The 23,512-nt window shown below is 36.2% G+C and overlaps 1 protein-coding gene across 3 annotated transcripts in view; it reads right to left on the bottom strand.

The window, feature by feature from the left end:
- Window positions 1-23,512, bottom strand: part of LOC126821926 (uncharacterized) — a 143,978-nt gene that overhangs the window by 7,110 nt on the left and 113,356 nt on the right. For all 3 annotated transcript variants that reach the window (XM_050550557.2, XM_050550559.2, XM_050550558.2), the window contains 9 exons: window positions 7,372-9,001; window positions 6,569-6,669; window positions 5,986-6,150; window positions 4,711-4,872; window positions 3,377-3,482; window positions 3,008-3,195; window positions 2,243-2,397; window positions 1,361-1,538; window positions 232-506 (listed from right to left, as the gene is read on the bottom strand). In XM_050550557.2, coding sequence (XP_050406514.2) covers window positions 232-506; window positions 1,361-1,538; window positions 2,243-2,397; window positions 3,008-3,195; window positions 3,377-3,482; window positions 4,711-4,872; window positions 5,986-6,150; window positions 6,569-6,669; window positions 7,372-9,001 — 2,960 coding nt within the window. The remainder of the gene's footprint in view (window positions 1-231; window positions 507-1,360; window positions 1,539-2,242; window positions 2,398-3,007; window positions 3,196-3,376; window positions 3,483-4,710; window positions 4,873-5,985; window positions 6,151-6,568; window positions 6,670-7,371; window positions 9,002-23,512) is intronic.

Below are 23,512 nucleotides of genomic sequence, written 5' to 3'. Positions count from 1 at the left end.
CAAAGGTTCTTCTCAGTCCCTGCCTGGGACATTCTTGTTGATGGCTTAACTAACATGATCCCACAAATTATGCAATGTGAACAGAAACATTTCAATGCAAACAGATACGTTTGAATAACAATTATGCCACAGCCTACATGGTGGGCAAAAATCCCTGATTTACCAAAGATCAAAACTCACAACCATAGCAGCTCCTTGTGTTTCTAGCAATACAATACAATTTGAACTTACATTTTATCAGTGAAATCAGCCTGTTCTAGAACGGTAGCAGCTGCTATAGGGTACTGGGTAATATCCACTTCATCTCCACGCAATTCTTCATCATCTAGATTATGTTTAGCGTCACGGCACCGTTTACTGAAGGAGAATAACTGATTGCGGAGATCTGCGATAGAAGCGAGATAATCTCGCTGGGCGGAGTCATCTGATGAACAGGATAGTTGAGATCGTAATTGAGAAAGGCACTGAAGTTTGGATTCATATACTTCTAAATTACAATTAATGTCCTGAAAAATAAAATTAGAACTTGGTCAAATATTGAAAGAGAGAGAGAGAGAGAGAAATGGGGTTTAATGTCCACTCCACAAAAAACTAGGTCATTTCGGGACTAACACATGATTCAATTTTATTTCAACAATTCGCTTGCGCGTAGAGATCTTTAGCAGTGGAAGGAAATGAAATGAAATGTTGTTTAATGGCACGTCAGCTCCAACCGGGCTATATTGCGCCCAAAGCAGTGGATGGAAACCGGAGGACCTGGAGAAAACCCACGAGGTTGGACAGGCGACCCTACTGCTTGTCACGTACAACTGGGGAATCGAAACCCCGCCAGTTGACTCAATGACAGACCGTATGATACAGCGCTCACATGCTAACCATACCATTCAGCCATCCAACACCCCCCCCCCCCCCCGGGTCAAATATTGATACACAAATATTGATACACGGATGAAATAGAACAGAGTTTAACACAATATGTTTAATGGACATTATGGAAGATTTAGATAAAGATCTGACTATTCTTGCTATAATAGCTCAAAAATAGATAATGTAAAATGAAAATTTCATTCAAATTACTTCATTTTGAGCCAAGTTATGATGGTTAGTAGTTTTGACAAGATGTTTGCATTGTGGTAACCAGGGCACTGGTATATTCAAGACTTAGCCTCGCTTTCCCATTTTTAAATCAAATTTTGAAATGGCGAACCGTTTTAATCTAGTTAAAATCTCAGGTATCTGATGCCATCGGAAGTTGAACCTGTCTAAATAATAGTATAGTTTATATAACCTTTCAGGCCTAAAGAAAGACCTGCAATAGGCAGATTTAGCTCTTGCATAATGTATGTTTAATATTTCTTACCTCTATATCATTGAGTAATTCTGCTGCAGATTTAGTTCTTCCAGAATCATGTTCACATAATAATTGTTGTAATTTACGACGATCCTGTGTAATCAGATATTCCAGTTCTTTACGACTATCCAGATATTCCAACCATAAACCTAGTTTCTCTTGCTGCTCCGTCACTTGACGACAAACACTGAAATAAAAATAAACTATTGGTAACCAGGCAATCATAACATTATTTCAAATTTTTAATTTCACTCAATTAGTCTACTCACGGAGAACGACGGAATTCTCTAATGTTGAAATTTACCTGTGGCAGGTAACATTGACAATCGGGATCACGTTATACTTATAGAAAAGATATGTTGACATAACTTGCATTATCTAAATAAATTATGAAGCTTTTCTGGTGATCTTTAAGGTTCATAGGTGGAGTTGATTATAATATCGTCTGCACAGGATGCCGAATGTCGAGATATTTTCAATTTATCATACCTTTGTAAATACTGCACAGAACTGATATTCCTTTCAGAGATTCAACTTTCACAATATCGCAGTTAGTGAGAGAGAGAGAAATGGGACTAACATATGATTTAATTTTTTATTTCAATAAATGCTTGCGCGTAGGGGTATTTAGCAGTGGGAGGAAACCGGGGGACCAGTAGAAAACCCACAAGGTTGGACAGGCGACCCTACTCCTCGTCACATACAACCGAGGATTCGAAACCACGCCAGTTGACTTAATGACAGGCTTTATGACGCAGTTTAAAAGGGAAAGAATGAATGAATGAAATGAGGTTTAATGGCACGTCACCAGTTTAAAAGGGACTCAAATAATGATCAGAAGATTAACCTTTTTCCTCAAGCGTCATTTCAAACCATAAAAATAAAACATACCATTTGTATAATTCTGTGTTAGTTTCTCCGATGTCAGCGATGTCGTTATGGTATTTACAGACATTTATAGAAGGATAATCTTCACTGAATAATTTAACAGATTCTGTCAACGTTATCAACTGGGACTGTTGATTTTCTAAAACTATTTGATGACCCTGTAAAAAAAAATAATTTTTAATTTTTTATACTATTTTAGGTATTTACAGATCAAACTGGTGGCTGTGAATGGCATACTTTTACAAAACTTGACATTTAACGTGTCCTAGGTTTAAATCCCAGGGCTCAAAATGAAATGGGGTTTAACTGTTCTGTTCCGACTGGGCTAATGAAGACAAGCATACGTCATACAGTGTGCAATGAGGGATTTTCCCCGGAAAGCGACGCTATGGCCTACTCTTATATCGAATTCCAACTGCCAAGGGATCTTTTACGTGCATGCCAATGTGTACACGGGAACTCTGATTTTCATCCTATCCCAACAACTAGACAACTCTCCTTGTCAGGCCTTCCCCGTCTTGCACCACCGATAAGGCGAAACCACGTCGGAAAATCCTGGTGAACTTTCTCAGTTAACACCGGGATCGGACCCATAACCTCTAGGCCCGCGACTTACTCACTTAGCCACCGTGGCCCCCCCCCTGAATTTTGCCTAACTTCCATAAGTTTTATTATTTCTTATTGACGGAAATGTACAATTAATAAACAATGAAAAGCTTTATTTAATACTAACCATGCAAGTTAAATTTAAGAAAATCAAAAACTTACACTTAAAGCCCTGATAGAATCACTTAATTCCTCAGCAGAACTGAAACTTGTCTGATTGAGCGCCTCTTGAACATTACGTTGATCAGCTTTCATGTCGGCCATTTCATTAAACATGGAAGACAGTTCCTGAGATTGCGTCTGTCTTTCCATAGCGAGTGCCTGTAGTTTTTCCCATTGATATAATAAATCTACAAGAAAAAATATTTAGGCCTCGATAAGATAAACGAACCCTCATCAAAGCCTCGCCAAAAATAAACTTGTGTTGAGTTGTAAAACTATTTGGCTTATCTCATTCCATTGTGTTAATTGTTTCTCTTGTTTTTTAAATAAATGGATGATCAAGTCAGATGTATATTTGTAAACAATTACCTTGTATTTTGCTGACATCAGCTTCCGTGACGGCATCCGTGGTCATATGTTGACATATACTCTCCAAGCAATTTTTATTAGTTTCACAAGTTGCCAATATTTCTGCCTGTTAACGAAAAAAAAAAATTGATAAATTATAGGTGGTTTATATGTTGAAATCAAGTGTTGGATTTACCAATAGGCTTGGCAGGCTGAAGCCTAGGGGCTCAAGATCTAGGAGTCTCTGGCCAAGGTGTATAATATTTTCGACACTGCAATAAACCTTTCTTAGACGGACAGTGTCTTAACCATCCTCGGTTTTACTGAGTTGTATTTAACAAACACACTTCCATCTTTCTCTAGTCGTCCGGGTAGGGGATTGGTAGGTGTCTAGGGACTCTCATTATCTGAACCCAGCACTGGTTTGACTATACAGGTGCATATTGAAGTTTAAACTACCCTATATTGTCAATTATTGTTGAAATGAATTGAGAAACAGAGAGAGTTAATTAGTGTATATATAAATTACTTCCTGGTTAAGTACAGTTATACTATAGTACATCGTAACAATAGAATGATAAACTGAAAGTAGTCTGATATGACAGAGAGGATGATAAACTGAAAGTAGTTTTATAGGAAGAAAAAGAAGATAAAATGAAATAGTCTTATTGGAGAGAGGGAGAGAATGAAACAGAGAGAGAATGATAACTTAAAGTAGTCTGATATGATTGAAGAGAGAGAATGATAAACTGAAAATAGTCAGATATGATTGAAGAAAGAATGATAAACTGAAAGTAGTCTGATATGATTGAAGAGAGAGAATGATAAACTGAAAATAGTCAGATATGATTGGAGAAAGAATGATAAACTGAAAGTAGTCTGATATGATTGAAGAGAGAGAATGATAAACTGAAAATAGTCAGATATGATTGGAGAAAGAATGATAAACTGAAAGTAGTCTGATATGATTGGAGAAATAGAATAATAAACTGAAAGTAGTCTTATAGGAGAGAGAGAATGATAAACTGAAAGTAGTCTTATAGGAGAGAGAGAATGATGAACTGAAATAGTCTTATAGAAGAGAGAGAGAGAGAGAGGACAATAAACTGAAAGTAGTCTTATAGGTGAGAGAGAACGATAAACTGAAAGAAGTCCGATAGGAGAGAGAGAATGTAACTGAAAGTAATCTTATAGGAAGGAGAGAGAGATTAATAATGATAAACTGAAAGTAGTTTTATAAAGTAGTGATGTGGTTGGTACATTATGTCCAGGAATCAAAGTCCAATAGTAATGAGGGGGGTGATTAAAAAGATTATAAATATTAAAAGGTAAAAGGATTAAGTGAAATGACTTACATATTTGGAAGGATTTAAATGTAACCCAGTACCCATTGCATCTTTACGTTTTTTCTTCAAGGATTGATCCGCTTTCTTGAGCTGTAATTCAGTTTGGTCCAAAATGTGATGAAAATCATCAATATCAGAATCACTATCTTCAAACTGGTTGATTGGAGGGAGCTGAAATCACGAAATAAATATGATTGTATTAACTGAAAAACCCTTCACAATACAAAGTTATTGAAAATCTCTTCAGAGTATAAATTAACAAGAACTATTTTATAAGTTGGCTATTGTGTTGTAGAACAGTGGAATAAATTAATATCTTTTTCAGTACTTTTGACGATAATTTCTTAGTTCTAGAAATTTGTCTTAGAAATGTACAATTGTGATTACTGAGAAGTGTCGTTGAAATTACTTATTCAAGGGAGAGAAGTAGCAGGAACTAGGTCATTTTGGGACTAACATATTTTATTTCAATAATTCGCTTATGCGTAGGAGTCTTCGTCTTTAACAGTGGTAGGAAATTGGAAGACCCAGAGAAAGGTTAGACAGATGACACTACTCCTTGTCACGTACAACCAGGGAATTGAAACCACAGCAGTTGACTCAATGACAGACCTTATGATGCAATGCGTATGCGCTAACCATTCGGCCATCCAACCCCCATCAGTATGGTAAATAGATTTATTTGGCACATACATATACAACATAGGTACAAATTTGGGGCCTCTGGCTGTGGCCTTACTATCACAGATTCTCTCAAGTGCGTGTTGACAAGTACATGTTGATCTGATCTCAACAACTAGATTCTATTCCTTGTCAGGCCCTGCAATACTGACAACGGGGGAAACCATGCCAGAAAGAGAGCGAGAACTAGGGTTTAACATCCACTTCACACAAACTATGTCATTTTGGGACTGACACATGGTTAAATTAAATTTCAATGATTCTATAGTGCGTAGAAGTCTTTAGCAGTGGGAGGAAACTGGAAGACCCGGAGAAAACTCACAAGGTTGGACAGGCGACCCTACTCCTTGTCAGGAGAATTAAAAAAACTCTTTCAGTCAATCCTAGGATGAAACCCAGTACCACCTGGTTAGTACACCAGCAGCATCATACTAACCAAGCCGCTATGTTTTTAAGATGCCATCTATAAATCGTCACTAAAGACATTTCAAATTGAAGTTTTCTTCAAGTTGTATCAGATTAATAATCTAATAACACATCGATTCTATAATAAAATTTGTTGCTATTGATATTCAGGTCTGATATGAAATTCAAAATAATTACATTTTTAACTTTTTTCTTCTGAGCATTAGTCTGTGTTGCCATGACATTATTGATTAAGCTGCCACTTGGAATACAGAATTCGTCATCAAATTCCATTTCATCCGTTGGTTCCCAGTGTAGTGGTTCTTCTGTTGGGTCCTCACTAGCAGTGGGATAAAGAGGGGCCTAAATAAAAAACATAAATTATATTCAAAGCCTCCATGTGACATATTTGCGGAAAAAATCAAATTTTCCACCATCTTAATCAACGCCATGTCCTTTAAAGATACATTATGCTAGATTTAGAAAAAGAGCTGGGCGTTCTTGCTATGAGAGAGAGAGAGAGAGAGAGAGAGAGAGATCATTTTGGGACTAACACATGGTTCAATTTTTTTCAATAATTCGCTTGGGCGTAGGGGTCTTTAGCAGTGGGAGGAAACCGGAGGACCCGGAGAAAACCCACGAGGTTAGACAGGCGACCCTACTCCTTGTCACGTATAACCGGGGAATCAAAACCATACCAGTTGACGGCGGCCAAGCAAATATTTATTGCTGATCAATTTGGTTTGGTACTACTCTTAAAGAATCAAATGACATAATTTACCTGATAATTATCCCAGGCGTTTTCTGAGAAGGAACCGGTACTATTTAAAACATCTTCATTTTCTGACGTAAATGGTTCTAATGGAGCGGTATCGTATTCATCTAAAATAAATATCATATCATGAAATACAACACAATAAGTAGTTTATAATAATGGAAAGAAATGATATGGGGATTAACATCTTACTCTTCTGTAACACCCAGACTAATGAAGACATGTTTATAAATAGAAAGGGTTTAATGGTTTCAAAGAACACATGTGTGTAATGTAAGGAAGAATTTTGCTCATTGCTAAGTGTCTTACTATTTTATCCATTCTGTAAACGGAAATTGGGCTTAACTCACAAAAATGGGAATGGGGCTTTAACCAACAACACACATATCTCTGGACACAAAGGAACAGTTTGACACATGGAAACTAGGCTTAACCCAACTCATGGGATGGGGGCTTTACCCAAATCATTGGATGACAGGGGCTTTAGCCAATACATGGGAAATCAGGCTTTAGGCAACACATGGGAAATGGGCTTTACCCGATACATGGGAATGGGGCTCTTCCTGGTACTCTGAAGTAGGCTTTACCCGACACATGGGAAGTGAGCTTTACCCAATACTTGGGAAGTGGGCTTAAGCAGATACATGAGAATGGGGCTTTACCCGATACATGGGAATCAGGCTCTATACAACATACATATCTCTCTTCAAAATTTAGAAGCCTGTCACATGTTTTCACATAGTTTAAGAGAAGTTTATACAGCCGATTTTGTTTTAAAAGTATCTCAATCAATAACTAAATCTACCTACCAGAAGTTTCTGTGTCAGATTCACTTAAACTGCTATTTCCACTACTGGCTTTTAATATTGCATTAGCGAATAACTCCGCAAAATTATCCTTCTGATTGATCGGGGTCAGTTCATCGTCTGTTCTTATAACACAAGGCACTACGTGATCCGTCTGTGATTCACAACAAAGGGTGGATTCCGAAGAAGGGTAGTGGAGTTTTCGCTTGGCACCACGTAAAGACGTGAACTCTGAAGAGAAGTTCCTACGCGTCTGCCGAGATTTGGTCCGATGACGGGGGAATGTTGAACAGCTTCCTTGACGTAAAGCGACATTACGCGATTGAGGAGTACCGGGAGAATCCGAGTCAGACAGATTGTTTGTTAATTTATCGATAGCACCGTCAGATGTTGAGAACTTTTTCACGTTCAACTGTTTTATTTCTTGCACTTCCATGAAACTCCAGGGTCTGTCTTTTCCATTGCGTGGAGAGAGGGTTTTATTCCTCAATTTCACGGAATCCATGGGTAAAATAGGGGAGAGAAGAGAAACACTTTCTTGACTAGCAGACGTATAATCTGAGCAAATGACGCTATCGACCATGGCATCGCCACCATCATCAGAAGCAGTGGAAAATTCTTCACAGGAACTTTCATTGTCTGTTTCCTCACCACTGGCATCACAGGACGTCTCAACAACGCTACTACTTTCTATAGGCAGGGTTTGCGTCTGTTTACTAGGAGATGTCGGGATCGTCTGCTTAATCTGGGGAACCTTCAATTCATGCTTATCAGGGGTTGAATGGAAAAACGGCTTCGGTGATCGAACTAAATCCTCAGCCTGGTCAATCAAGAGTTTTATTTTTTCTTGTGGTTCAATGCAGTAATCCGATTCCGACTGTTCGCTTGTAATGACATGGTTACCATTGGTTACAACTGGTATCGTCAACAAATCGTCATTGTCGACTTGCTTCAGAATATCCAAATTGGGGGCCATTTTCATTGGAGAGATATCAAATCCGTCTTGAAATTCCTTTAAGCCGTTCAATTGGTTGATTTTTTCGTTGTCACCAACCTCGTCGTTATCGGTCGTTTTATCTGTCGAATCGACGTCAACTGTTGTCATAAAATAATAAACAGGATTCAATGAACTATCTGTAATCTTCATCGTCTCATTGGCTAACGGACTGTCACTAGCTACCTGTACAAGTCCCTGGTAACGGTCCTCTAACATCTGTAACCGTAGTAACTCGGCTTCGTCGTTAGAATGACCCTCGCTACTGTATCCTACGTCTTTGCTTTCAATGCGATTTTTCGTTCGTTGCAGGATCTCTGCCTCTCCTTCACTGGAGATAATTTCATTGCTGTCACCACTCTGTAGCGATTCCTCCATCTTTGACTCCGCCTCACTTATGTTCGCGCTGTCCCCGCTACTCTTGTCCAAGAAGCTGGATTTTCCCAACGACAATCGTGCAATATCTGTCGGGCTCGGGGTGTCTCCAACCACGTCTCGCTGACAACTTATAAAGTTAAAACTGTCATCGAATTCTCCATAGCTACTATTGGTCGAGTCCTTTCCATTATCACTGGCAAACGATTCCTCCAAACATGGAAGCCGGAAGTTTCCAAAATCAAGTCCAGACCCATAAATACCCTGAAAAATATAAAAAAAAAAAAAGAAATTATTGATAAATTCATCATCTTTCATTAATCATTAGATTCCACGAATCACTTATCATTACATTCTCTGACCGAGTTTACACAAAGAAAGTTAATGGATGATCAATGATTTCTACCCAATATTTATTGGGGATACTCGATTGAACGTTCCAGAATCAAATTCCCTCAATTCCAAAAATAGTGTCAATCGAATGAAAAGCAGAATTTCGGAGTACAACGCATGTGCCGACTGCATAAAAAATATCTCAACCAATCATGACAGCTGAAACATATTTGTTACTTGAAATACGTCACAATTCTACTCACATCACCTCAGCTATCGGGACTGGCAGAACTGTGATTTGGCTGAATTCAATATCCCTTGATTGCAATTCTGTCAATTTGGGATGTTTCGGACTGACAATTGAGAACCCCCCAATTGTGATCATGTCTATGCATCAAATTGATAAACGCCGTTAGATTCAAACATACACATTGATAAGTAGGAAATGAAATGATATGAAATTGGGTTTAACGTCCTACTATTCTGCTCCGACCGGGCTAATGAAGACAGGCATACACCATACAGTGTGCTATGAGCTAAGTTTTGCCTGGGCAGCGGCACTATGGTCTACTATTACATCGAAGTTCAACTGCCAAGGGATCTTTTACATGCATGCCGATGTATACACAGGATCTCGGTTTTTCATCCCATCCAAAATACTAGACAGCTGTCCTTGTCAGACCCTCTGTCCTGCACCATTGACAAAGGGAAACCACGTCGGAAAAGCCTGATGAACTTTCTCGGCCAATGCAGGGATTGAACACCCGAACTACAGGCTAGTGTCTTACCCACCACTGATAAGTATTCTTATTACAAAGCACATTGGTTCAAATATCAGTCACTTACTATATAAGTTATAGCAACCTAAACCCCCATCTTTTTTTGTCTTAGAATTTTAGTCAGTCAGCTAAAGAAGAATGCTAAGGTAACTACTTTTGATCCATGAAGTTTGAGATCAAGATGGCTTCTGATCACGACTATTTGATTTAATCTTCTTCATCTAAAGAACATTTTTCAGCCCTTAATTTTGATTTAATTCAAATAATGAAAATGTCTATTAGCCTTCTGGGGCATTGAGGGTTTAATAATATATAGCTCTGTCCTTCACGACCCTAACATACATAGAGTATTAAATACCCATGTTATCCCCCCTACTGTGTTAGTAGTTATTAACTGGTCTATATCCTTTAATACCCTTTGGTGACTATAATTCAGTATACAATAACACAGAGAGAGAAGTGGGGCTTAACATCAACTCAACACAAACTAGGTTATTCAAGACCAACATATGGTACAATTTTATTTCATTGTGTATAGGTGACTATAGTTCAGTATATTATAACACAGTGTTTTGAAATAGAACGATTTCAATATTCTGAGAACAACAGAATGGTTCAGTGTGTTCAAGGTACTGGGTTAAAGGGACAATAACACTCTTGCTGGCTTGAAAGCTCCGGAAAATAAAAAATAGCCTTATTCTAAGTACTATATGTGTTAGTGTCCTACCTGTTGTTTAAATTATCCATTAAATCCAATTTAACTTGTCCAAAGGGTTCAAAATTTTTTTTAAATCCAAGTCACATTTGAAAAGCTTTACGTCAGGCTTTTCAAATCATTTAGTTGAATTTTTCCAATTTTTTAAATTAGGTGTGTTAAGATAAAATTTGTATCATCAATTAATTGGAATATTGTAAAATAGTACAATTTGTTGACCAGAATAAAGATTGGGACATATTATTCAGTTACAACAAGAGTGGTATTGAGATTTTAATTTTGCCCCGGCAGCAGCATTTCAATGTCTTTAAATCAAACTATTTTGTCCTATTGAGAACGCAGTGCAATATTAATTTTTTTATTGTTTGGTTAGTGCAAGGAAGGAAGAGACTTTTTCCCCCGTACAGCGGCATTCCTAAATAATGTTTCATGATTCCTAACTGATATTCTTTTGCTCACCACTCCACTATCCAATAACGACACAAATTTTCTTTGTCAGATGAGTTACACGTGGGAACAGAGATTCCAAAATCCAAAAGTCTCTCTTGATTCCCAAAACATTAAAACTGTCAATCTCACTAAAATAATACTTTATAAAATACTAGACTATATTTTCTATTTATATCCATGATTTTAAAAAATAACGAACTACAGTTGACTGTATTAATCAAAAAAATAGCCCAATACTAGATTTTATTTTCTATTTTTATCCATGAGTTTACAAATAACGACTGTATTAATCATAAAAATAGTCCAATATTTGCTGTCCACCAACATCAAAGAGCGTATTAATACATGGTAAATAATATAAAACATATCTGCTCCAATATTCTCTAACAAAACCTTTTACTACATATCTCTAGTTCAACTTAATCATCAATTGCTTTGATGACCAGCAGACAGACATAATTATAATGCACACAATCACATCCTATTTACCAGAGAGAGAGAGAGAGAGAGAGAGATTTAAGTTCACTCAACATAAACTAGGTCATTTTGAGACTAACATTTGGTTCAATTTGATTTCAATAATTCGCTTGCTCATAGGTGTGTTGAGCTGTGGGAGGAAACCGGAAGATCTGAAGGTTGGACAGGTGACCTAACTCCTTGTCACGTACAACCCCGAAATCAAAACCATGTCAGTTATCTATATGACAGACCTTATGATACAACACGCACACGTTAACCATTCGGCCATCACCCCCCCTCCATTTATCAGTTAGTGGTTTATCATCTACTTGACACAAACTAGGTCATTTTAGGTCTAACACATGGTTCAATTCTATTTCAATACTTTGCTTGCGTGTAGGGGGTGTTGAGCATTGGGAGGAAACTGGAGGACCAGGAGAAAACCCACAAGGTTGGACAGGCGACCCTACTCCACGTCACGTTCAAGCTGGGAGTCGAAACCATGTCACTTGACTCAATGACTGAGCTTGCGATCTAACGTACATGCGTTAAACCATTCGCCCAATTTAAGCAGAGAAAGTTATTTGTCTTGTCTTCTTGGTATTGACATTACACAATCTCTAGAATTAATTTGCCCATTCACTCCCATCAATTATCGCTTTTTGTTACTTGAAATATTTCTGTAAATCTTAAAGGATGGTTTATGTCTTGATAAATAAATTAGCCTCTTGTTGGGTATCTTGAATAATGTTTTGTTTTTAATAAATCTTAAAACTTAAAAACTGGGAACTAAAAGGTTTTGAAAGAGAAACCAAGTATTTTTTGTTTTCATATTATTTTTTTTCACTGATTAAGAAATGGGTGAGAGAGAGAGAGAGAGAAAGAGAGAGAGAGAAGGAGCGAGAGAGACATGAACGTCAACTCAACACCAACAAGGTCATTTTGAGAGTAACATATGGTTCAATTTTATTTCAATAATTCACAGGCAGTGGGAGGAAACCGGAGGACCCAGAGAAAACCCACGAGGTGGTACAGGTGACCCTACTCCTTATCACATGAAGAAATAAGAATCAAAATTTGTCTCATGAACAATGTTTTGTTTAAAATCTTAACTCAAAATTAAAAACTTTTGAGAAAAGCATCCAAGTACTTTATGTTTTTTTTTAATTATTTGTTTTTCGCAACAAATAAGAAGACAAATTTGAATAGTCGTTCCGAAAAACAAAAATTCAAATTAGTGAGGCACGACTTCCTTTTCTTCAACTAAAAAAATTAACATCAATCTGACACGAAGACATGATTAACAGGGATCTGTGTTTCAATGGACGTCAGATTTACAAATCAGTACTAAGCACCCCAGTCACAGCCATCGCAGATTTGGGTTTTTTTATACAGAGTTATTTCAGATTGTATTGACTTAAACCTACAGATCAGTCTAAAGAATTTACTAATCAATCTGTCTAGTTGGCTTTTGTTAATGACACTTGTCACATCTCCAGTGCATTCTATGTCGAAATGACTACACAAAAAGTCATAACAATCATGACAGCTAAAAAACACAACACAATTTATATGGAATACAGAGAGAGAGAGAAATTGAGTTTAACGTCCACTCGACACAAACTAGGTCATTTCGAAACTAACATATGGTTTAATTTTATTTCAATAATTTGCTTGCGCGTAGGGGTCTTTAGCAGTGGAAGGAAACCGGAGGACCCGGAGAAAACCCACGAGATTGGACAGGTGACCCTACTCCTTGTCACGTACAACCGGGGATTCGAAACCACGCCAGTTGACTCAATGACAGGCTTTATGAAACAGCACGCACATGCTAACCATTCGGCCATCCAACCCCCCCTATATGGAATACAATCACTGGTTTATACACATTATATTACGACGTTTCGACAAGTATTTATATGGAATACAATCACTGGTTTATACACATTATATTACAACGTTTCGACAAGTATTTATATGGAATACAATCACTGGTTTAAACACATTATATTACAACGTTTCGACTAGTATATATATGGAATACAATCACTGGTTTATACACATTATATTACAACGTTTCAACTAGTATTTATATGGAATACAATCACTGGTTTATACACATTATATTACAACGTTTCGACAAGTATATATATGGAATACAATCACTGGTTTATACACATATAGTACAACGTTTCAACAAGTATTCTCTTATAGTTATCAAGTACAAATGATAAATTTTTACTACGTTGTCTAACACACTTATTAACTGCTTTAAACCAGTGATTATATTCCATATAAATTGTGTTGTGTTTTTTAATGCGCTCAATCACTAAATACCACTCAAGGATTATCATGACAGCTGTTGATGATGTTTTTAAAAATTTCTTTCATCACTTTTCCTTTTTTAATGATTTCTATTTCTTTTTTTAAACGTAATAATCAGTTGAAAATAATTTTTTAAAAAAATATTTTCATTGTTGGACTACAATTGAGAAAGCCATTAGGTTATACAAGCTATATCACCCTACTCCTTGCTCCTTGACATGTAAAAGCCTGGGATCGAACACACAACCACTGCATAGATAACAGATCAGAGAGAGAGAGAGAGAGAGAGAGATATGGGGTTTAACATCCACTCAACACAAACCAAGTCATTTTGGGACTAACATATGGTTTAATTATATTTCAATAATTCGCTTGCGCATAGGGGTTTTTAGCAGTGGGAGGAAACCGGAGGAAACGCAGAAAACCCCACGAGGTTGGACAGGCGGCCCTACTCCTTGTCACGTACAACCAGGGATTCGAAACCACGCCAGTTAACTCAATGACAGACCTTATGACACGGCATGCACGTGCTAACCATTCGGCCATTGAACCCCCCTATAACAGATCAGTATTTCTACCTACTGTTCATCAAGTTTCTATGGACACAGCTAATAATAATTGCTTACGTCTAGCCCCTGGATCCATTCACTTGATCTGATGTGTACGATTGTTGTTTGTGATATCAGTGCATTGTGTCTTGTCTGTGGATTTGTAGGAGGCTTGGATGGCTGAATGATTAGCGTGTGGTTTTGATTACTTGGTTGTACGTGACAAGGAGTAGGGTTGCCTGTCCAACCTCGTGGGTTTTCTCTGGGTCCTCCCGTTTGATCCCACTGCTTAACACCCCTACGAATTATTGAAACAAAATTTAACCATATGTTAGTCCCGAAATGACCTTTCGTGTGTCGAGTGGACTTTAAACCCCATTTCTCTCTCTCCCGAGGATTTGTCTTATACATTTGTTTGTGTGTGGTGCAGTCTCCCTGCAATTACTTTTAAAAAGTGTTTATTGTTCTCCAGTGTTTCATAATACCCTGACATTGTGAACAAGGCTCACCTGAATGATCAGTTCATAAAATTAATGTTTCATTTTTATTTTAAAAAAATCACTTTTATTGATGTCTGTCAAAACTCTTAACCATAATATTTTTATCTCTGCTGTGTCAACATCACCGCTCTTGTTTTCAAACAATGGTCGAAGGTGATCTCAAGCAGAAAAAATATTACAGACAGAAGCCAACGATTTCAATCTAAAAACATTTTACATGTAATTCATGTTCAGCTGCAGGCGTAAACATGTAACGGTTGGAGAAATCTTTTTACAAAAAGTCTGATAAACCGTAAATTTACGTAAAAAAAACCTATTTGCTGCAGAATCAAATATTAGTTCAGGTATTTACTTTGATGACTAACAATGAATATGGCTGAATTTGTTTTTAAATGATTAACGACTTATGTAATAATAAAATGATACCTGCTGACAGTTTTATATGGTAATATTGATTTCCAAGATAACACAGTAACAGGATCATTTGCGTTACAAACATTATTTTTATTACGAATAAAGATTACAATAATAGAAAATGAAATGGGCGTTAATGTCCAACTGTGCTAATAAAGACGGGCATACGCCAAGTCGTGTGATATCAAGGAAGTTTTGCTCGGACAGTTTCGTTTTCTCCTATTATTCATAGAATTAACGTCAAGGGTTCTTTTAAATGTACGTGCAAGCCAATGAGTACATGGGTCAAAGAGAAATAGAGAAATGGGGTTTAACATCCACTCGACACAAACTAGGTCATTTCAGAACTAACATATGTTTCAATTTTATTTCAATAATTCGCTTGTGCATAGAGGACTTTAGTAGTGGAGGGAAACCTGAGGACCCAGAGAAAACCCACAAGGTTAAACAGGCAACCCAACTCCTTGTCACGTACAAGCGGGGAATCAAAACCACACCACTTGAATCAATGATAGACTGTATGATCAACACATACACGTTACCCATTTGGCTACATGGGTCAACCTCAAATTTTTGTCCAATGGGTTGGTGCAGAAAAGTAGGAAGTTAATGAATCCCCATATCATTTAAATTCTTCTGATCCAGCAACCAAATTGATGACCAGTGGGACTTATTCCAACTGTAGTGAGAGGGGTTGGATGGCTGAATGGTTAGCATGTGCGTGCTATATCATAAAGTCTGTCATTGAGTCTACTGGTGTGGTTTCGAATCCCCAGTTGTACGTGACAAGGAGTAGGGTCGCCTGTCCAACCTCGTGGGTTTTCTCCGGGTCCTCCGGTTTCCTCCCACTGCTAAAGACCCCTACGCGCAAGTGAATTATTGAAATAAAATTGAACCATGTGTTAGTCCCGAAATGATCTAGTTTGTGTCGAGTGGACGTTAAACCCCATTTCTCTCTCTCTCTCTCTCTCTCTCTCTCTCTCTCCAACTGTAGTGTCCGTTATGAGTGTAAGATGAAAGTGTGTAATCAAACAGTCTAGATTATTGGGACCAGTCTGTCCAACACTTTATCTTAATATAGAAAGTAATTTGTAGCCGATGGAGTGGTAGAGTCTATTAAGAGTGCAAGAGAAGGATGTGGGTTAATAAGGTTGAATACTAGCTATCACTACTGGGTTAATACGGTTCACAAATCAACATCAACTATATCACCCAATCTCTAAGACTTCATCTTAATCAATAATCTGTTGTCTATTTATTCATCTGATAATCCCTTCTATCTTCTATAAGATAGTTATCCCCAAGATATTCTAGAACTAAAGTAGGTTGCCAGGCAACAAAACATAGCCACAGCAGCTCCTAATATTTAATTCATCAATTTATTATTATTATTAATCCATTCTATATATATAAGATAGTTATTCCCAAGATATTCTAGGTTTAAGACAGGTTGCCAGGCAACAAAACAAAGTCACAGCAGCTCCTAGTATGTAATTCATCAATTTGTTAATCCCTGCTATCTCCTGTAAGGTAACATCCAGTAGATATCCTAACCTTCAGAAAGTCAAGCAGTAGTATCTCATCTTAAAACCTGTGAAAAATCTTGCTTTTTTTGACTTTCCACAATCATAATTTCCCTAGAAAATCTAGCCTTAGTACAGCATGTTAAAATACTGACATCCCCTCACCCCCACCCCCAAGTTGTTTCTATAAGATAATACCTCACATATTTTCTTTAATTATCTTACATCAAATCTTTTACTTTTTTTTTTTAATCTGCATCATTCCAGTTCACTTATTCAAATTATAGATAAAAATCTCTATGTTTTTTTTATTAAGTTCACAAGAGAGAGATTTTAACATCCACTCAACACAAACTAGGTAATTTCAGGGCTAACCTATGGTTCAATTTTATTTCAATAATGCACTTGCGCATAGGGGTCTTAAGCAGTGAGAGGAAATCGGCGGACCTGGAGAAAACCCACAAGGTTGGACAGGCAACCCTACTCTTTGTCACGTACAACCAGGGAATCGAAACCACACCAGTTGACTCAATGACAGACCTTATGATACAGCGCGCACACGCTGACCATTTAGCCATCAAACCTCCGGCCAAATTCTTCTACCACGTATTGCAAATGTAACCATAGAAATGTTTTTGTTTGATACATGTATTTGTATTTTAGTGACCCATGCCAATAGTGAAGTCCTATCATATTTCAAACTGCTCACATAATACATTGGCCATTTTACAATCATGAACCTATTTGGGCTACCATATGCCCATTCATAATTTTTGACTAATCAAATTGCTTTGTTTGGTGGAGATGACGAAACCTATTTAGGAATCCTTAGTGATTATAATTTTATAATTAAGATAGGACAAAACACTGTGTGTTTAGATACACGTTCTGAGTTCATTTATGATATCTTTATTATGACATACATGAGACGAGTGAGCCAAGCCGACCCAATCTTATAGAGAGGTCCCATTATCTCTATATAATTACGGGAGGACCTGTGTAAGACGTGTTTATGTACATGTTTATATAGAGTTACTCCACCCTATCTATTGTATCGATCATCTCGTTATAAACACCTTATTGATTGACCTGTACCTGATGAACTTCTATATCACTCCTGTATATATCCAGGTATCAGGTGATTAATTAATTAATTACCATATACCTGTATCTACAAATACAGGTGTGTATCAATATCATTCAATAATATTTCAACAATTGATTCAATATATTCCACATCACGCGGAACAGACCTTGATCGATTAAATACATTATTTACCTTAAATTATTTTCTTACCTAGAGACACCTAATATTGTATTTTTAACTGGCAACACCTACTGATATTTACCTCAAATAATTTTATTACCTTGGACATAGAGACACCTAAAATTTTTATCTTCTAATTATTTAATGAAACCCAAGTTATTTCAGGATTAACAATATACTACAACACATACTTATGGAAGAACAATTTTCAACACATACAAATACTTTAGGAAGAAATGAAATGGAATGGGGTTTAACTAACTACTATTCTGCCCTAACACAGCTAAAAAAAAAAAGAAAGATAGACTTATGAAGAACAATTACATTAACACAAATAAAATACTATAAATATCAGAGAGAGAGAGAATGGGGTTTAATGTCCACTCAACCCAAACTCGGTCATTTTGGGACTAACATATGGTTCAATTTTATTTCAATAATCTGCTTGCACGTAGGGGTCTTTATCAGTGGGAGGAAACTGGAGGACCCGGAGAAAACCCATGAGGTTGGACCGGCAACCCTTCTCCTTGTCACATACAACCAGGGAATCAAAATCCCACGCCAGCTGACTCAATGACAGACTTTATGATACAGCACGCACACGCTAACCATTCGGCCATCCAACCCCCTACTACAAATATACTAGCTACTTGTCCTAAGTCAATGATAAACCATAAAAAAATCATCATAAGGCAACCTCCATTTCGTTAAAACTTTCATTTAAAAAACATTCAACTCCATAAACTCTAGACTATTCTATAACACCAATTTCCACACTCTACTCGTAATGAAATTTAGATAAATTCAATCAAAGATACCATTTCAGTTTTAATAAAATTTACACTTTTCTAAGATATCAATATCCACACTCTACTCGTAATGTAATTTAGATAAATCCAATCAAATAGATCATTTCAGTTTTAATAAACTTTAGACTATTATAAGATATCAATACTTATACACTACTCCAAATATCTCTATATTTGAAAGATTTTAAATGTAGTCAAACCTTGACAAGTTAACGTCCATTTTGTTAAACTTTCATCCAGTCTAATTAAAATATAGATCTATATTTCGTTTTGTTTTTTATACTTTCGATGGCCTGCACTACATTTAGATCTAACAAGTTATAGTGGGAGTTCACGTTCTATGACGTCAGGTACCAAGCAAGCGACATTTGACTAGATTACGTCAGTCATTCAGAGGTTTGCCGAATGCGCCATGTAATTTTATCTACTTTTGCTTTGTTTTGATTTCTATTGCCGCTAATGTCTACCCACAGTTCCACGCAAAAAAGGTCAAACGCTCCATTCGACCGATCATTTGATTGGCTGACCCCTCATATCAAGCAGAACATGAGTTAAATAACAACGCTTCCAGATCCAAGTGTAGTAAAGACAAGTAAAATCGAAATTTTGAACTATAAAAACGAAACAAAATTGGATCTGTGTTTTAATCAGATAGACTTTCATCATATTAACCCAATAAAAATACAATATTAAATGTAGTCAAAGCTTGACAAGATAACCTCCATTTTGTTAAACTGTCATCATATTACAAATGAACCCAATAAAAATACAATATTAAATGTAGTCAAACCTTGACAAGATAGGGTCCATTTTGTTAAACTTTCATCATATTACCAATTAACCCAATAAAAATACAATATTTGACACCAATATTTCACAATATCATCCCTCAAATAAACTTTTCATATTTTACCCTCAGGAGTTTTTAACATCCAATCAAATACCAGTTGTAAAAGATGGGTCGCAGCTTGTGACATATCCTAAATCAAGCATGCGGAACAATTTAGTTATGTTTTGTGCATGCATTATGAAAACGTCAATTGTAAAGCCTTTATGCAACAAAAAACATTCCTAATAGTTTTACAGGTCTGTCAAGTATACAATTTTAAAAGAGAGTGAGTTAATTTGGGGTTAACATATATATAGGCATTATTTTATATCAATAATTCTCTTGTGTGTAGTGGGCTTTATTTATTCCTCAGTGGGAGGAAACATGAGGATCTGGATAAAATCCACCAGGTTTGTCAGGCACCAATATTCCTTGTCGGGTACAGGAAAGCGAGAGAAATGGGGTTTAACGTCCACTCGACAAACTAGGTCATTTCGGGACTAACAACATACGGTTCAATATGATTTCAATAATTTGATTGCGCGTAGGAGGAAACCAGAGGGCCCGGAGAAAACCCACGAGGGGTCTACTCCTCGTCACATACAACCGGGCAATGGAAACCATGCCTTGTCGGGTACAAGCCTGGAATTGAAACTTCACTAGTTGATCAAAACCCAATTAAGGTTAGGGAGGCACAATATTCCACAGATCTTAAGATCTAAAGTGGACACATCAGACCCTCATAACATGCAGTATCAGGTGTTTTAGGTGTAATAATTTAGACTTGGATTAATTTCATATTTTCTAAACGCACCTTTTCATTTGTAAAAGCAGTATCAGGTGATTTCAGTGTGATAATTTTGATTTCTTATCCGACGAGTTTCAAATTGAATCAATATAAGCACAAAAATGTTTGCATTGAGAATTATGCATTATTCAATACCTGTATTCAATCAATGCATACACTATGTGAGAGTTCTTTTGATATGATTGAAAGACACACTCAAAGAATTCTAACTGTAAATGATAATACAACTTGATGAATAACTTGACGAGGATTATAAATGAATAATGAGGCAGCTGTATGCATAAAATATATTATTGAATCCTAGTGTATAAAATAATATTATATCATTGATAATAAAGTTTGTTCAAATTCAATGACTTCAAACAGAGACCCCCGCCCGAAAGAGATTTAACCTCCACTTGACACAAACTAGGTCATTTCAGGACTAACGTTTATTTCAATAATTTGCTTGCGCGTAGGAGTCTTTAGCAGTGGGTGGAAATCGGAGGACCCAGAGAAACCCCACGAGGTTTGACAGGCGACCCTATTCCTTGTCTAGTACAACCGGGGAATCGAAACCACAACAGCTGACTCAATGACAGACTTTATGATACAAAGCGCACGCACTAATCATTCGGTCATACAACCCCCCTACTTTTAACAAGTTTTGAGAATAATGTTGGACTATTTATGAATAATACACTAATGTGTTAACTACTGTATGTTCTATTTACACCTATGTAATACCTGTAGAAATGTTAGAGCTCTATCAATATATTTATTTATATCAATATTACCTGTAGTAATGATGAAGTGTTAATGATGATGTCAAGCCTTTGATGTAGACAGGTGTGACATATATATTTATATTTATCATCATCATTTATCACTTATTATTACTTTATATATTCAAAATTTAAAATTGATCCTACTTTATATATATTCAAAATCACCCTACCTGTAAGGTATATTTAAATATCAAATGAAATTCATCATTTATTTTTTTATCCTGTAAGTCATCTCTACTGGCTGAACAAAACAACGAAATATATAGTCAATTAGAGTATCAGGGGAGCGGCAATTGTACGAAGAATTTGACAAAAGTTTTTCTTACCATATGTTAAGCAGGCAAATGTAGCCTGAGTCAAATTAAGGAACATAATTTTTCACTTGTGCATACAGTATATTAGTTTTATATATCCATAAAACAGGTATTTAAACACAATGTACAGGTATATGTCCAAATAACTCAAATACTCCTGACACAGCAACAGTTGATAGATTTCATGCACAATGTTCAAGTATAATTCATATGTCTAAATAACTCAAATACTCCAGTCACAGCAACAGTTTATAGATTCTATGCAAACCGATAAAACAGGTAGAAAACTAGTTTATTTAATGATGGTCATATACAAGTTGACCTGTCAATTTCAATCTTGTGGCATGTCATTTTTATAAATATATATTTAGCTTTTTGACCGGGTCATTCAGGTAATAAATATTGATTTTAAGTGTAAATTTAGTAAATAACTTTTTAACTTGATATATCTACTGATAAATATACACCACTTTTATCATGAAATGATAAGTGTGAAAAATATGCATTCGTTATTTTATTAAGCCCAATGCAACTGAAGTTTAAAATGTGAGTGTATCTTGGTGGTGTATATTAGTATTATGTGAAAAATATACATTCGTTATTTTATTAAGCCCAATGCAACTGAAGTTTAAAATGTGAGTGTATCTTAGTGGTGTATATTAGTATTATGTGAAAAATATGCATTCGTTATTTTATTAAGCCCAACTGAAGTTTGAAATGTGAGTGTATCTTTGTGGTGTATATTAGTATTATGCGAAAAATATGCATTCGTTATTTTATTAAGCCCAATGCAACTGAAGATTGAAATGTGAGTGTATCTTAGTGGTGTATATTAGTATTATGTGAAAAATATGCATTCGTTATTTTATTAAGCCCAACTGAAGTTTGAAATGTGAGTGTATCTTAGTGGTGTATATTAGTATTATGCGAAAAATATGCATTCGTTATTTTATTAAGCCAAACTGAAGTTTGAAATGTGAGTGTATCTTAGTGGTGTATATTAGTATTATGCGAAAAATATGCATTCGTTATTTTATTAAGCCCAATGCAACTGAAGTTTAAAATGTGAGTGTATCTTAGTGTTGTATGTTAGTATTATGCGAAAAATATGCTTTCGTTATTTTGTTAAACCCAACTGAAGTTTGAAATGTGAGTTTATTTTCTATTCTTAGTGGTATATATTAATATTATTTCAGATATTTTAGTATATTGCTAAGCTTTATTTAAGACTGAAATATTGGTTTATTTTGGTCATAAATATCAATATTATGTTAAATAATTTTGGTTATATATATATAAATATTATGTTAAAGATAATTTTGTATATTTCTAAAATCATATTTCATCTTCCTAGTCATTAATAAAGGACATCATACAACTTCTTTTGGGTGCTTGGGAAAATAGTATGCAGTTCCCATCCAAACGAGTAGGCACAACTGATAATTAAATAACAAGAGAGGGAGAGAGGGAGAGAGAGAAAGAGAGAGAGAGAGAGAGAAATGGGGTTTAACATACACTTGACACAAACCAGGTCATTTTGGGAGAGAGAGAAATGGGGTTTAATGTCCACTTGACACAGACTAGGTCATTTCGGGACTAACATATGGTTTAATTTAATTTCAATAATTCACTTGCGTGTAGGGGTCTTAAGCAGTGGGAGGAAACTGGAGGACCCAGAGAAAACCCACAAGGTTGGACAGGCGACCCTACTCCTTGTCACGTACAACCGGGGATTCGAAACCACGCCAGTTGACTCAATGACAGGTCTTATGATACAGCACGCACACGTGCTAACCATTCGGCCATCCAACATCCCTTAAATCACAAGAAGGACATAGTGCCACTTTCAGGCTAAAAACTACACTGATGGCCAAAACACTGTGTATGACAGCCTTTTTGATCTCAGTGCAGAAAAGTAACCACTACTGCATTTCA

Source organism: Patella vulgata, chromosome 5, assembly GCF_932274485.2.
Source record: "Patella vulgata chromosome 5, xgPatVulg1.2, whole genome shotgun sequence".
Classification (NCBI taxonomy): domain Eukaryota; kingdom Metazoa; phylum Mollusca; class Gastropoda; family Patellidae; genus Patella; species Patella vulgata.
The sequence above is the reverse complement of the archived record's forward strand: the minus strand, read 5'-3'. Positions and strand labels throughout refer to the sequence as shown.